At 38.9% G+C, this 17,483-nt stretch overlaps 1 protein-coding gene across 2 annotated transcripts; it reads right to left on the reverse strand.

The window, feature by feature from the left end:
• Window positions 1–3,648: 3,648 nt before the first annotated feature.
• On the reverse strand, window positions 3,649–17,286 carry mphosph8 (M-phase phosphoprotein 8). Of its 2 annotated transcripts, none has more exons than XM_082175586.1 (14): window positions 17,061–17,286; window positions 13,607–13,756; window positions 12,457–13,488; window positions 11,867–11,957; window positions 11,303–11,773; window positions 10,421–10,543; window positions 10,212–10,300; window positions 9,791–9,931; window positions 9,556–9,642; window positions 6,580–6,734; window positions 6,335–6,492; window positions 6,121–6,245; window positions 5,934–6,017; window positions 3,649–4,874 (listed from the first exon to the last, which is right to left on the reverse strand). In XM_082175586.1, exons 1-14 carry the CDS (start codon window positions 17,157–17,159, stop codon window positions 4,833–4,835), a joined length of 2,847 nt encoding a protein of 948 aa, XP_082031712.1. In that variant the 5' UTR covers window positions 17,160–17,286; the 3' UTR covers window positions 3,649–4,832. The 2 variants fall into 2 exon arrangements, with proteins under 2 accessions (XP_082031712.1, XP_082031711.1); XM_082175585.1 differs by having other exon boundaries at window positions 12,457–13,491.
• Between the last annotated feature and the right edge of the window lie 197 nt (window positions 17,287–17,483).

Raw genomic sequence — 17,483 nt, forward strand, 5'->3', positions numbered from 1 at the left:
TGTTGACTCGAAAACATCTCTGACCGAATCATGAACGAACCTTTCAGATCCCTTGTGTCCAATGGTTCAACTGATTCATTGAGGAGAATCGACTCAAAAGGATTATTCGTTTACGAACCAGAGACACGTGTGGTTTAGCAGGGACACATAACGAGAACTCTTTACATATAGTTCGTCATGTCGAAACATGCAATATTTGTAAATCATTGTTTCGGTCTATTTAATTCTAATGGAATTTAAATGAACGCTTTAACGAATATGTATGTAGTCTAATTCTAATATCTATTGTGTAATTGAAAAACAAAAAATATGCAGCAACAGTTAAGGAAAATGCTACTTAAGTGTTGCTGAATGCCACTTAATTTCTTCAGTTTATTAAGCGTTAGTTTCTTGCACACTTCTCAAAGCAGAACAATAAAAAGTCAATAGCTGTAATTATAAACACTGGAGCGTTAACTGAGGGGTAAGCAAGTACGCATGGGTGAAAATATGGCGACGGAACTGCATTACATAAGAGTCAAAGTTACATTTTAGGAACCCTTTCTGTAATAAATAAATCCTTTCAAGAAACATATATAACATATAAAAAAACTTTTCTGACTTAAATTACTTAATAAAACAAGTGACACCTTTAAAGACCTCCTTGCCCAACACATGTGGACACTAATGGGATCGAAAGAGGAAGCGAATCGAGTGACCCAGTTTGTCGTTGTGAACTTGTGAAACAATTGGCTGTGTGACTCAATACTATTTGTCAAAATACAAAACATATAGAAATACCTATGTGCTTTTGGGTCATTCTACAGAAACGTCCACTTTTGGTATGGCAAGATGTCTTAAAATTGATTTCTTTTTCTAACATTTAAACTTACACCACATTATTAGACTACCCTTTGACTTTATGAATACGCATAAATGACAGCTTAATTATTTTTTATATTTTTTGTACATTTATTTAAAGACCGCATGTACCATTTTTTTGTCACTGGTGTTACCTTACTTCTTTGGCAATATTAAAGGTTTTTATGAAATATTATGTATAATTTTTTTCAGCACATGTAGACAGAGTTACCGAAAAATAATAATAATGCAACAAATAAGGAGATTGTTTTATTTATTTTAATCAGGTTTGTTAAAAGTGTGCTTGAATGAGGTTAGTTCATCTGCGCTACCATCTATTTGCTATAACAATGAAAATATTTGAAAACCAGTTAAAATCAAGTAATGATTCAATCCTTTAAATCTTAACTTTTGAGTGTAGCAGAATTAAATGGATGTAACATTATTACTATGTCACATGTGACATTGTATTTCATGTGACAGAAAAAAAAAGACAGTAACACCAGTGACACAATGAATCACCAATGGCATGCATAAGACCAAAGATCATTATTCTTCAACTATAATTAAGTAGATGAGACTAAATTGTTACATTTGGCATATAATCTAAATGAATAGCTTTGAATAAAGTTTATCTATAAATGGGAGTCACTGGTGTTACTGGTGTTACCCATAAGAAAGGTGACACCAGTGACAGTAACACCAGTGACAATTTTCATGAAAAATTCATTTTACAAAGTGGCTGCTGCAAGGTAACAAACCACATGTTGTCAATCATGGTATACTAACTAAATTAAGTAGTTTAATCCATTTGTATTCTAGTTTTTTACAATTACCTAACAGTAATGTAGGTCATACCAGTGACTTCAACTAAAAGCTTCATATGAAATCATGAGATAAATGAGAAGATTTCTGCTAACTGAAAAGAGACAGTGGATCTACCATGGGCTTTTCTTCATAGATATTCAGGAAATTGGAAGAAGGAAGTCAAGTGATGTCATCAGTGTGATTTTTATTTCAAAATAAGAGATTTTTGTTTAACGGTAACACCAGTGACACAACTCCAGGGGACCACTACTTTAATTATAAATGTTATAATATTTATTCTGCTTTTTTTTTATATATATCATTTACATAATATATTTGATAGTTATGTATACATTATTGTATTTTAAATGGTGTAAAAATCTGTTATTGACCTCAAAATAAAGCATTTTCCCTCTGTACATGACTGTGGGGACGAGCACTTCTGTGGTGCTTGGAATTCTATATAATTAATAAAAATCAAATATTGCCACACTGATGGCTCAAGAAGGTGTAATTGTTCAAATAACATATTGTTTTATTTTAAAATGTAAAGAAATTGTAACTCTAATGTGTTTTTTAAGTGTAATATTTCTGTAAAGGCTAGGGACAGAAAAGTGGACATTTTCATAGAATGACCCTTTTACAGCCGACACTATATGCCTACTAGGGCTAGGGTGCAGACATTTATTTTGACAAAACAGTACAGAGAGACCTAATATTTTACAGTAATGTCTGTAAGGGATGATAGGCAGCGTTAAACATTAACAACATTTGTATGAGACAAAAGTTTTTGCAGCAAACATTTTATCTATCAATTCTGTTGATTTGGTCACAGCAGTCGCCATGTTCTCTGTTTTGGCTTTTTAAAGACCCACTTTTAAGTCTCTTCTAGGCCAATGAAAATATACCCAGATTGCTACAACAAAAATAGTGTTAAAGGCTTTCATATTATTCTGCATGTGACACAGATAGATAGTACACCCAGGGGCGCCACCATCATTTTTGGGCCCTATGAAAGAATATGAGGTTGGGCCCCCTACCGCACCCATTCCGTTAATAAAATCGATCTCTGGGGCCCCCAAAAGTGCCTGGGCCCTTAGAATCGTCCTAACTTTCCCCCCTTAGCGGCGCCCCTGTGTACACCAATACATGTATACAAAATGATACGTTTAAACAGTGTTATAAGAGATGTTTGTTATATTTCCCATAATATTGTCATACATGGACCTTTTTACCTGTTGACTGTTAATCCAATGTTTGATGTCATTAGATATCTAATGAACCAGGGGACTGTACCATAAAGTAGTGGTCAAGAGAGAAGTGTATCACGTTAATTCTCTCGCAGAGTGAATTGCAGTTTCTATAGGTGTGTTCGACTAGAAGCGGCACAGTGCAGACTGATCAGTGTATGACATCAAAGTACCGTGAGAGAGATTCGAAAGCATATGGAGCCATCAGCTCTCTAATCGTTCTCGCTGTACTTACTGCTCAGAAGTCATACACAGATCGGTCTGGACAGCGCTGCTTCAAGTCGAACACACCTAATATGTTTCAAGGCTGTTAGCAAGTGATGTCACACTTTCATGTGCACACACTCCATAGTTATCTGACAGGTAAAGTTTAAGGTACCAACAAAGCCTGATTGGATTTGTTTGGCATTGTCAGCTCAAAACTAATCCTGTGACCCTGAGTTGGTCTACCAGCATGGTACAGACCTCTGGACTTATTCCCATGTGTCTTTTTCTTGCTGCTCTTATAGACTATCGTAAAGACATTTCTGTCACAACCATATCTAGTGTGTATGTTGGCAAAGGGCCATCTTCTCCATCTGAACACGTTCTAACATGCATTTGTTCTGAAATAGTCTTCCTTGTTAAAATTAATGTGTATATTAAAAATAAACTACAGGGATGAAAATCTAATGCTGTACCAGTTAAGAGAACTGTTTACTTCTTTAAAAATGTTAAGGTTGCTATATTGAAGAGGAGTGAAGACAAAATATTGATTGTTATGGAAATATATGTACAGTTTATTTATTGTAGTCAAAAGAGGAAGTGAATCAATGAGCCTTCTTTCACTTACTAATAGTACAATGACAGGACAAAGAGAGGTAGGCCATGAACAACAGAATTAAAGAACTCTTCACTGCACATCTAAAACTCTTCAGGATGAGCCCAGCTGTAAATTCTCAATCTGACTCTTAGTTCAGTCATAAACGATTTGATGAAAACTACACTCACATGACTTTTATGATCAGTATGAAAAGATGACCTGAGCTCCTGTGCTGCCATTTTAACAGTTATATAACTAAAGTCAAATGCAAAATCTAATAAGAAATTAAACTGAGCTGATGAACAACCGGCCTGACAACACAGATGCACACATAAAAAGGGTCACGTTCCCTACTAATCAGCATTAAAATAACCTTTTCCACTAATCACTCCTACTTGGATGATTACAACCTGTGTGGATCCTCCTCTCAATACAAACACAAATTAGCCCTTAAAATGCCTCACAAACCAAACGTATACATTCATACATTTTTTCAACTATAATGGCTTCATTTTTGTCCAATTTAGGATGCACACCATTAGTTCATGCTTTTTAAAAACCGTCACATTCTCAGGAAACAAAAAGCACCCACTCTGGTGTTCAAAGTCACACTTGGGTCCAGTCTTTTGTCATTCTCATGAGCACAAAGAAACGAGAACTGCTTGTTCATTTCTTCATACACTCAGCAGAAGCAATGCAGACAGGAACACATCAGACGAGTGCGTGGTCGGGTTAAACACACACAACATAAAACAGTGGGTGAATCTGGAGTGATAAATTATTCTATTTAAAAATAAAAAAATAATAATAAAAGGAACACTTTACAAATAAGATTTACAAATGACAAGATACAAGCCCAATGTGTCACACTTCATGCTGACCTCAGTTGCTATTCAAAAAAACAGATCTCCGGAAACTCGTTAAAACACTTAATCAAGCGCGAATTTAAGGTCACACTGAGATTTGTGATTGTTGTTATTGACCTGTTAGTACTTCAGTCTTTCCCCAAAATAAAACAAAACAGTTTCTAAACTGTGTCCTGCTCAGCATGTGTCAAGTGTAGGAAAAGTCTCAGTTCTTGGAGAGGCCGAGCTCCTGCAGTGACATTTGACCTGGAAGGGAGGACTGTGGCATCACTGTAGCTGGACTCTGTATGCACAAATGAGGAGTTTAACCTGTGGAAAGAGAGAAACACATTCCCTGATTAATACATTTAAATAAATTATCATATAATCAAATTATCGCTCAGAATTCCCACTTTTCCATGATAAGGATTTTTAAAAATCAAGTGAACAAATCATTTGTGAATTGATTCGAATGAATTAGAAACAATAAAAAATAAATTACATAGAATTATTCAATGAAAAACCAGAAGCTATTATTATTAATATATCACCAAAACAACATTAAAGTTGCAATGTTGCGGACGTAGCGAAAGACCTTTTCTACCATGTTGTGATTGTGGAGAAAATTTGATGAAGAATGAAAGGTTCTTTAAAAGAGTGGTAATGGAAGTGTTTTAGTAGTTTTGCTTAATTGTTATTTTATGGTCTCAAAATAATATGCTTCTCACACGCTCACACATAAATGCTACACACATTATTTACTAAGCCTAGACTTTAGAAATTAATATGAAAATACTGTCAGCAGCAAGTCAGGCCAGTATGAGTGTAATCAATAAGAATGTAGAATGCTGTTGAGCACATGCATGTCTCAACTTGAGTATTTTGAACATAATCTGCAAGGTATAAATGCATGTGTATTTTTCTGGTCGTTGAGCTGCTCCGCTGTGTCTGAAGTGACTCTCGGCCGGCCGCTAATGAACCTTTTTTGCTGCAAAGAGTAACTTGGGAGTGGTGTCTTAATGCTGAGCAGATAAGGAAGCACTAATGTATCTAGCACACACTTTGGAAGTGGTAATGCAGTGATAGTGACGGGCGCCGTCCTCCAGGTGGTTATGGTCCACTATAGGTAAGAATTACAAGGCAAAAGTGTGCACAGAGGAATCGTTTCCAATAATATTATTACTATGCATTTAAAAAAAAACCCAGATAGGATCGACTTAAACATTCCCTGATATTTCCAAAGAACCATTTGAACCAAGTTAGCTACAAGTTTGATTATTTTAAAGATGCCATATCCCAAATATTCACTTGCTTTGGTGCATGTCCGCGCATTAATATAGCAGTATCTAAACTCTCATATAAATACTAATGTGTAACAGTCCCAATTACCTTAGCTGTTGGGGACTCTGCCAGACGAATGAACAGTTTGTTGGCTCCTTGAACAGGACTGAAAGAGTATATGAAATGGCTGTCCTGCAGGGGGATCAGCACACAGATTGTGAGAGACAGCAGACTTTCAACAGAACAAAGACATGATACATTTTCACAAGGATCATTCGCGACATCAGTGTCTTACCAAGAAGATGGGCAGCTGAAACTTGTCATTCAGGACGACAGCATGGACACTACAGGGCCCGCAAAGTCTAGCTGTGATCTCATTAAGGAAGTTTGCGTGAAAGATGAAAAGCAGTATGCCAGATCCTGAGACAGAAAACACAACAACACCACACTTATTTGGTAAATAAAATGATAATTACTGAGACCAGAAGAATTTGAAGCAAGCATCCCACCTTCTCCGGGTGTGTGTTGAGGGGGTTTGTAGTTGAACTCCAGTGAAAAGTCTGGTCCCTCACACAATCTGTGGCAAGCCAGAGGAAATACAGGTTCCAGCAGGGCCAGCCGCGTTTCAAAATAAGCTCTGATTGTCTCCTCCGCCACTGTTGATAACCTGTGAGATACATTTCACACATGCATCTTTAAATTCAAATATACACACACAGCAGTGTTTGAAATAATGCAGATATAAAACACTCACGTTTGCATGTGGTCTTTGATGAGATCATGTACCATCTCATTTTTGCTAACTTTGGCACAGTACAAGGCAGTGGTCTTATGTTTAGACAGGATGTTGCAGTCAGCCCCATATTCCAGCAGTAGGCGAACCACATCTGCATTGCCCCTCTTACAAGCCTTAGAAGGAAAAAGACAACAATCAGGACTTAGTACATAACAAAAGTTATTACTTAAGTGCAAAGTATCTAACAGTTAAAGCACAACTTGAATAGTAAACTTAAAAAAAATAAAATAAAATAAAAAACAGTACAAGTGTATGATTTTTAATTTATTTAAGAAATTAATATTTATATTAAGGATAGGATACATTCAATTGATCAAAATGGCCAGTAATGGCATTTACAGTGTTACCAAAAAAAACTGTTCTGTTGAACTTTCTATTCATTATAAAAAAGGGCAGTTATGGGTGCCTAACCTTACACAATGATTAAGCATTATTTATTAAATAAATTATTGTAGTATTATGACTCTCACACACAGACACAAACACAATCACTGTGTGTGAAACTACCCAATGATACCTTCGGAGGGGACTGAATGGTTAATCAATCAACAGATTTGTAAAAAATGAAATGAGTTTCAAATGACTTTTTTTTTTTGAGCTACACACTTCAGGGCTTCAAAGCTCTAACAGTGGATGGTAAATGAATGAATGAATGAATGAGGCATTTATATAGCATTTTTATATGTACTACTGCACACCCAAAGCGCTTTACAATCATATCAGGGGATCTCTCCTCAACCACCACCAGTGTGCAACATCCACTTGGATGATGCGACGACAGCCACAGTACAACGGCGCCAGTGCGCTCACCACACACCAGATATAGGTGGAGAGGAGAGAGAGTGAAAGTGAAAGTGAAAGTGAAAAGTGAAAGTGACACGTGACGGCCAAGTATGGTAACCCATACTTGGAATTTGACCTCTGCATTTAACCCATCCAAGTTAATGCACACACATTAGGAGCAGAGTAGTGAGTAGTTAACACACACATACACTGCAAACGTGGATACACACACCCAGAGCAGCGGGCAGCCTTTGTGTGGCGCCCGGGGAGCGATTAGGGGTTAGGTGCCTTGCTCAAGGGCACCTCAGTCATTTCCCACCGGCTCTGGAATCGAACCAGCAACCTTTGGGTTACCAGTTCAACTCCCTAACCACTAGGCCATGACTGCCAATAGAGCCAATTCAGTGGATGGGGATTATTAGGAGGCCATGATTGGCAAGGGCCAATGGGTGGAGACACCCCTACTGTTTACGAGACGTGCCATGGGATTTTTAATGACCACAGAGAGTCAGGACCTCGGTTTTCCGTCTTATCCGAAGGACGGTGTTTGTTACAGTATAGTGTCCCCGTCACTATACTGGGGCGTTAGGACCCACACAGACCACAGGGTGAGCACCCCCTGCTGGCCTCACTAACACCTCTTCCAGCAGCAACCTAGTTTTCCCAGGGGGTCTCCCATCCAGGTACTAACCAGGCTCAACCCTGCTTAGTTTCAGTGAGCAACCAGTCTTGAGCTACAGGGTGATATGGCTGCTGGCTAAAGATGTAAAGATGAAAAGAATAGGACGATCATTTCTAAAAGGAACTCTCTGTCCTCCTATGTTTCTGAACATTTCCCCCTCCCTCTTTTCTCAGAATTGTCTCTCATCCCTAAGTCACGCGTACAGAGCACACATCCTTTCTATTCGAAATAACTTCATGTCTTTGTTAGCTGTGGCTTGAATGGTTTCTGTGCAGATTTAAACAGTGTCATTGGATTTTTTTTAAATACACAAACACGCACATTTAGCCAACATATGAATGAGTGAATTATCACCTCAGTGATTACATGCACTTTCAATAATTCAATGCAAATTTGTCAACGATCCCTTACTGAATCAACACACTTTAACTGTGTTCATTATTTTTTCAAATGTTATGTCAGGGTTTTGTTATGTCATACCCTTAAACACTAAAGACCAATATCATACCTTCCAATTACTTCTTTATAAAGAACGTCCAAAGATACGCTTGAACCGTTCTCCTGGCCATTTTGAACAAGGGGCGAAAAATGACGAAAACTTGCTTGACTGCACAGCATGTTACAATATTGAGTTCTGATTAGTCAATCGCTGTTTTATTTGCATAAGTTTTACACAATACACTAAGGCTACGTTCACACTGCAGGCTGAAACGACCCAATTCCGATTTTTTTGCCCCTATGCGACCTGTATCTGATCTTTTCATGACAGTCTGAACGACACAGATCCGATCTTTTCAAATGCGACCCAGGCCACTTGGGTATGTGGTCCCAAATCCGATACATATCCGATCTTTTCAAATGCGACTTCAGTCTGAACGGCCAAGTCGCATTTATCCGACCCGCACGTCATAATTGATACGCGAAAAACGTCATAATCCTGCGTTGAAGTAGTCGTCGGTTTGAAAACGGACTGCATATTCGTCGAGCTGAGGTAAATCTGCCGAACGGGTCGACCTCGACGAGCCCGTTAATTAAAAAATAAATAAATAAAAGCCCACGGCCATTATATATACGTTATGTTAACTTATTTGTGCTGAATCTGATATTAGATAGGTCAGCGGCTGCTGTCTGGCTCTTGTGTAACGGTCGCTGCGCGCGCGCTCGTGTGTGTGTGTGTGTGTGTGAGAGAGAATCACAGTTAAAGTTTAGCTACTTCCGCAAACAATAAGTGACGTCGTTGACCGTTGAGTACTCTTCTGCGCATGCGGGTCACTTCTGGGTCATTTCACGTTCACACAGGAGATCACAAAAGGTCGCATTTAATTGGAAATGTGAACGGCCTTGCAAAAAAATCGAATTTTTTCAAAAAATCGGAATTGAGCATTAAGCCCTGCAGTGTGAACGTAGCCTAATTTAATGGGAATGGAAATGGTAAGGGGGGAGGGGGAGGGATATCACAACCTTCTCACCTTCATAAGAGCCGTTTCTCCACCTAGAGTTTGGGCATTTACAGATGCTCCTGCCTCCAGAAGAATGGCCACTGTCGTCAAGAAGTTCTGCACCAAACAGGATGAGTTATAAAAGAGACAGTTGAGGGCTTCAAATGGAATGCTTAACTATACTAAAACAAATATAATACAATTCAAAATATGCTAATATTTAGTATTTAGTGGTTGAAGTGAAACCACTGTGAGTGTTCTTCACCTTTTCAGCAGCATGCATCAGGGCAGTGGTGCCATTCTTCTGTCTGGCGTTGACCTTCACTCCTTTCTTAATAAGCAGCCTGAGGACATCATCCTGACCACCTGCAGCAGCCAGCAGTGTTAAGGACATGCCGCTAGAGTCCTGCAGGTGGCAGCACATAAACAAAAAATGAAAAAAAAAAATTCAATTTCAGTTACATTACGTTCTAACAGATGAACGTGAATGTTAACAAAACTCTCGGCAGGTATTATAGACAAGTATGTTAATTTGAGTGAAAACGCCTGTTCCTGCTCAGTGATGTCAACCCAGGGATTGAATGATGAACTGTTACATGACCCAGTTACTCTGACGAGTCATTATAACAGATTTCAAGACAGACAGAGTCAGAGATGGAAGAGAGAAAGAGAAACAAGTAGCATACCTCCTGATCCAGATTGTAGTCCTCTTTGGAACTAAGAGCACGTTTTACTGCCAGGTAATTCCCATTTTTCACTGCTTCTCGCAGCTCAGCTGAGAGTTAGACAGTAAATAAAGAGCAAAAAAGAAAAAATAGAGGAAAAACTTGTGACTCAACTGAATGTTACAATAAATGAAAGATGGTGCTATTGTTTTTTTGTGTATATCACTCACCGGGAGTTAAGGCTAGCGGAGAGAGATTCTCATCCTCTCCATTCAAGTGTTTCTGAAAGTCCTCCAGTGTCATCCAGTCCAGCTTGAGCTCCAGCCCAAGATTAAGAGATGGCAGTCCCCTGTCTGTTACACAGAGACACATGGTTACTAGTGTCCAGGGGTGATCTGGGACTCAAAAACAGCTTGGGATCCCCACTATCTTAGCAATCACATGCATAGCCTATAATACATATATAATCGGCAAGTGGGTATGGATCACATAATGTGTTGTTCCACTCAAAAATAGCTAAATGAAGTCCAAATTAGGGCTGCACGATTTGGAGAATTGTTTTTTAATGGCCATTTCTCTGAAAAAAGTGTGATTTAAAAAAAAAAAAGCACCTGGTTTAATGTGCTTCTTTGCAGAGTTATATTATATTATATAATATTATATATTAAATATGTTATACTATACATCAATTTCACTATAAAATACCAAGAAATATTACTAGTACTTCATTATAAAATAAAAAAGGATTTAAGAAAAATACAAAATTTATTTACAGTGCAAGTTTAAGATTACAATAATAAATGTATAGCCTTCTTCATTTCTTCATTTTCAAACATTAAACCATCAAGCTTTTATTTTGCCTTTTCAAATGCACGTTGTAAGCGACCCAAACTCAACAGATGCAGAGATGAGTTTGTGTGGATCATTTACACGAACCAAGCCACTCTGAGACATTGAAAACACCGGATCATGAGCTGCACTCATGTAAAAGAACACATCGGCGCACCTCACTTCGAAACCCAGGATTTGATAATCGCACATATTGCGACAGAATCTCAAGACATGTTTTTAAAAGTTGAACCTCTTTTAACTTTACACTGACAAGTACAAACCAGGAGTTTTGTCCGAGCGCTCCATGGTCTCCTGAGAGTCCTGATTGTCATCGCAGGCGGTGAAGGCCCGTGATTCACTTCTCCTCCTCTTGTCCTTCCATCTGGAGTCTTCTGTAGAGTCAGGAGACGCTATTGACTCCGTCATGGACTTCCTTTCCAGCCGCTCTTGCCGGGCTTCTTCTGCCAGTCTCTGTGCCTCCTCCATGCGTGCTTTTCTCTCCCGTTGGGCTTCCTCGATTCTTTCTTTCTTCTTTCTCTCCTCTTCTTCAATCCTTTCTTTCCTCCTCCTCTCCTCTTCTTCCATCTTTTCTTTCCTCTTCCTTTGCTCTTCCTCTCTCTGCTCTCTTTGTAATTCCTCCTTAGACTTTGGAGCCGGCTCATCTGATTTATCACTTTTCTCCATCTCGGATGCTCCCTTCTCCTGTTTCTCGTCTACCTCCATGGAGACGGGACTCTGACCTGGTCGTGGCACTGATAGGAGAAGAATGCATTCGTTAATATCAGGTGATCAAATAAAAAGCACAAGACCATTTAAAATTAAAGTCAGCTAAAATTGTATTTTACCATCTTTTGCCTTCTCTGTCTTATCCGAGTCAGGTTTCCGTGCAGGAGACTGCTTTGACAATTTTGTTTTCTTTTCATTTTTCCCTGTACCCTGTAGAACAAGTTTTTTTTAAAAACAGTCAAATCACAAACATAATACTAGATTCTTTACATTTTCTGACAACTTTTCCAAGCATTCTTGGAGGTTTCCAGTAAGTAAAATAAAAAATAATTAATAATTACACTACCGCTGAAAGGTGGAGAGTCAGGAAGATTTTTTAACAAGTAATTCATATTTCTAATCAGCAAGAGTGCATTAAATTTATCAAACGTGAAAATAAAAACTGTTACATAGTTACAAAGGATTTCTATTTCAAATAAATGCTGTTCTTTTAAACTTTATTCAATCATCTTTATTCAAAAATCAGTTTCCACAAAAATATTAAGCAGCACAAATCCGTTCAATATTAAGAATGATAAGATATGATGAGAGAGAGAGAGAGAGAGAGAGAGAGAGAGAGAGAGAGAGAACATGTTTGCCTTATGACAAAACTGCCAAATTAAGGAAAAAGGAAGAAAATGGGCTCCAGTAGAGCTTTATAGACATGTACCTTTGGAGTTGCATTCTTGTTCTGGTCCGCTTGTCTCCTTGGTACACGATCTTTTGCCTCACAGTTCAGCAGGAACTTCTCAAACAGGTTAGAGGCACCACCCTTCTCACCACCTTCTTCTTTCGGCTCATCCTCTTTGGGTTTGACTGGGGCTGTAGATGCTGTGGAGGATGAGGAGGAGGAAGATGCAGATGAGAGCCGCTGAGAAGGAAGGGCTGCTTCTTGCCCTTTGCTTTTGACCTTTGACTTGGGTGCAGACGTGGCTGCCCCCGTGTCACTGGAATCGTGCTCCTCCTCACTGCGAGAAGACTTGCTGGTGCTTTTGCTACTAGTAAGGTTCTTGAGTTTGTTTAGACCACTTTCTTTGAGCACAGCCGTTGAAACCTCTAGTTTTCTAGGCTTCTTCTCTTGAATCAGGTCTTTGAAACCTTGCAGTTTCGGGCCAGACTTGGTCTTCTTCTGCTTAGCCTGTTTGAGGTCGCCTCCACTCTCACTTCGCACAGATTTGTCTGTGGATTTTGCTGTTGTGGTTTTGGAGGACTCATTTGTTTCTGTGTTTGTCGTATCATCCGTGTGGGACTCAGAGGGCACGTCGCTCTTATCATCCTCTTCGTCAGAGGAATTAATCTCTTTTTTTGACTTGATTTTCTTTTTCTTGTGGTCATCTCCGCTTTCTTTCTTTTGTTTTCCTTCATCTCTAGGTTTATGAAGCTTCTTTTGTTTCTTAGGAGTAATTGGGGCATCGTCATCATCTGATTCAATGAGCCTCTTCTTTGTCTCTTTTTTAGGAGGTGCAGGGGAAGGATCCCTGCTCTCTTCCTCCTCCTCATCAGACTCAGGCGCAGGCAGAGGCTTGTCCTCCCGCCATTTATCCTTCTTTTTCTTCTTCTTTTCCTTCACAGGCACCTCATCGTCTGATACTTCCACTTTCTTCTTTTTCTTCTTCTTCTTCTTTATAGGTGATTCTTTAGGTTTTTCTTTATCGCTTTCACTCTCTGAGTCGGCATCGAACAGATCACTCTTTGTGGGCAGCTTCTAGGTACAAAAAAACACAAATCAGTATTCACAAAGCAAGGAAACCAGATATTGCATTGTCCATACAAGTTCTTAGAAAAACTACAATCATGTGAACACATCTTAAGAGTCTCACCATGCCAGTTTCTATCTTTGGCTTAATCTCGGCGAGGGCCTTCTTGTAGGCCAGCAGCACCTCCCTGCAGTCGTCCAAATGCGCCTCAGGCTCCCAGGTGTCATCGTCCGATGAATAGTTCTTCCATCGCACCCGATACAGCATCACTCCCTACAAAAATGTTAGAGGTCAAACATCATTAGGTTATCTACAAACTCCAAACAACAATATCAGTAATATTAATGAAAACATACAAGTTTATACACTCATTTAAGGGTAATGAAACCCGCTATTTTAGCACCGTTAGTTCAGAAAGCTCTCGGATTTCATCAAAAATATCTTCATTTGTGTTCCGAAGATGAATGAAGGTCTTACGGGTTTGGAACGACAAGTGGGTGAGGAACTAACCCTTTAAGGCAGTAATTAATGTTCAGCAGACACATCACAAGTGCCACAAGTAAGTTTCAAAGGGAAGTTCATTATCTGCCATGTTGCTAAGTAACAAACACAGCTGATTCCCTGCTCCTCTTATTTCCTGTGACTCTAGCTGGAGGATTAATAATAGCTGAAGATCAAAGCCAAATAATATGTTTTAATCCCAATCAACTGGTGGCCCAAAGTGGATTGGCTCTCTCTCTCCATCAACTGGTTTCACAACACTGACAAAGCAACTCAACATACTTTTGTGGCTGTTGTATGTAAACCCACATCTATCTGTGTCTTAAAGCAAGTAGTAGGTTCACACATATTTAAGAGCCTTGGCTTAGATTCGAGTCCTAATTTCCTGCACAACTGCCTTTGTGCAGGAACAAGCAGCAATGAGAAACGGTTAATAACTGTATTTATGTAAACAAGCAAGTTAAAGACATGATTGTCTGTGTGTCTGCCAAAGCGCAGTGGTCTACGAAGCACAGGCTGTCAGTTGAGAGTAGTTATTATTGGCTGACGGCCATTACTGACTGACTCGTGTTGCAGGCAGTATGAATGGACACCACTTGAATAAAAGACCAACACACAGAGAAACAGAAATACTTACTCAAAAAGCCTCATTATTATTACATAGCTTACATGCAGAGTAAGAAATGAACAAGGTCTCAAAACAAAAATGCCACAGGAAGTGACTAAAATGCATCAGATATTTAAAATGTAAAGGCAAAAAAAAAAAAAGTGTTCTATGTAATGGGATATTTGATATCGATCTATCTGTGCCCTATCTAGTTATGGGTTTAATGCCCCTGCTGTCAAGATAGTGACCGAAACTGGTATTTGCGGTTTGGTTTCAGAGTTGAGTTTTGTTAACGTATAATACCATTCAAAAGTTTGAAAGGTAAAATTTGTATCTATAAAACTGTTTGATGTTTTTGAAAGAAGTCTCTTGTGCTCCCCAAGGCTGCATTTATTTGATTAAAAAAATAGTGGAAAAAACAGTAATATTGTGAAATGCTGTTTTCTATTTTAATATATTTTAAAATATAATTTATTCCTGTGATTGTAAAGCTGAACTTCCAGGATATTTTCTTCAGTGTCACATGATTCTTCAGAAATCATTCTAATATGCTGACTAGGGTTGGGAATCGAAAATCAAGATCAGAAATAGGACACTTGTTATATAATTTTAATTTCGATTCTTCTTATCAATTCCTTTATGTGCATTTTAATATGACTTTAAACCATTCAAGTGAGGATAGTCAATGATAGCCTTTGAGTTATGACATCTTACGCATTATTTACAGATAGTTTTGAATTTAAATGTTGATTAGATTTGATATGCAAGTCAGTGCACAGGGAAAAAAACGACCAAAGAAGTCAAGGCGGTACAGACAGAAAACCTGTTATAAATTTACGTCATCTTACCTGAGCATCCAAATGCATGAATATTATCATGATAACATGAGCCTCTCACACACACTTACTTCACACATTACAGATCGTGACAGCAGTAGAAGTGACTCCAGATCAAAGGGCACTGAGCGGTACAAAATTGGATTTTACATGCCGTGTTATCTGTCCTCTAATCACTGACGTCCTCAAACTTTACCAAGGCTTTATTGATCTTCACCAACAGGGTTTCATCTGCCACTATCCCTTTTCAAGTACACTTTTTTTCTGCTCACTCCACTCCATTATCTGTCTTTTCCTCTTCAGGTTATTTAAAACAAACCCCCTTAACCCTTGTCCATTGAATACTAATGATATACAGTTCCACACACACACACACACACTTGTGATATATCTAGATTAGGCACTGTTGAATGTAGCCTCACCAATAATAAACAAAACATAAAACAAAAAATCATTCAGTCAGCATTTCACATATGATGAGGCAACCTAGCATCTTAAGACATGAATGTGATGAAAGTATGTAATGTGATATTTCTCTCTCTCTCTATGAGAACCCAAGGGAACAGGGAAATACAGACTCCAACAGATCCCAACCACACCTTCGGGGCAAATCGATGTCTAAAACGGCTTCCCACAGTACAGTAACACTATTCAGTGTCTGTTGCTACATCTTAAAATAATCTAAACAACCGAATAAATACTACATTGTAATAAAATAAACGACTTCTAAAGAAAATGCAGAATCATTGTTATGCATTCCCGTAAGCTCATGCATCAAGGTCTACCAGGACACACGCGATTAATCTTTCACGCATTAAGAGTTTGTAAGAAATGTATTTGTTATTTATGCGTTTACACAGTGAATGTGGACATGCATCCTTTATTTTGTCTGATCTTGAGGATGAACACAAGACTTAGTCCCTCTCTTTTCTATGCATTCCTACAAAGAACAAAACGACTTATAATGTGCCGTTTCAGATATAATAGGATTCTGTAGCCAACCGGTGCATAATAAACCCTTGGGTTATTGTCACTGCTGTCAACATTGTTTTCCTCCGCATGAAACACCACTGGTCGTGTTCGGCATTTATTTTGGGCGTAGGTAGGTTCAGTCTGAGGTTTAAAGTAGTAATTTAGCTAGATTTTAAGCGGTTGTAATGTAAACAACAGCATAACGCCGTTGGAAGTCAATTTGTCTCGCGCCTCTGCTTATGACTCAAAGTGGGCGGCAAGCTGAGCTAACCGTTAGAAAGTTACAACGAGTTTATAACAGCCTCTCTGCGCTGCGGGAAGTTTGTGTTTTAAGGTGAACAGGCCGTAAAATGTCCCATTTGACTATTTATTTGGCGTTGTCCTACTAATTATACACATATCTGCAGTATTTACTAAGGACAGTAATAGCTACATGCTAAGTTGCTAGCAAGATGTCATCCGACGCTCTGCCGCACACTTTCTCTCTGCGCTGTGGGCAGTTTGTGTTTTAAGGTGACCAGGCCATACATTTTCCTTTTTGATTATTTATTTGACATTATCCTACTTATTATACACGTATCTGTACTATTACGGACAGTAAAGGCTACATGCTAAGTCGCTAGCAAGATGGCATCAGAAGCGCTGCCACACACTCTCTCACCTCCTCCACTCGCGTGTCAATAATCCTCTCCACTTCGTATACATCTTCTTCATCCTGTTCGCTGTCTCCAGGCTCCGCTCTCTCGGCTCCGGAGGCCATTTATGCTTTAATCAAGCAAAATATTGACGCTACGTGTCGTATATAGATGTGCTAAATGCATAAACGCCGCACAGCCACCGAACTAGTGCATATACACAGCAGCGGACCGTCGCTGATAGTACTCGTTGTTGCCAGATCGCGCAAGAAAAAACACGCAATCTATTCTGAAAAAACCCTCCCCGCGTATATTACGCGGACATGGCAACACGGGCAGTACTACAACAGAAGGAGGATCCGCATGTGTGTAAACGGTGACAGGTGATATATGACTGAGGTTATCTTTTCCCATTGCTAAATATATCACAGGCGACAAAAGACAAATAG

Source organism: Leuciscus leuciscus, assembly GCF_965113295.1.
Source record: "Leuciscus leuciscus genome assembly, chromosome: 7".
In the NCBI taxonomy this organism is placed as follows: Eukaryota; Metazoa; Chordata; class Actinopteri; order Cypriniformes; family Leuciscidae; genus Leuciscus; species Leuciscus leuciscus.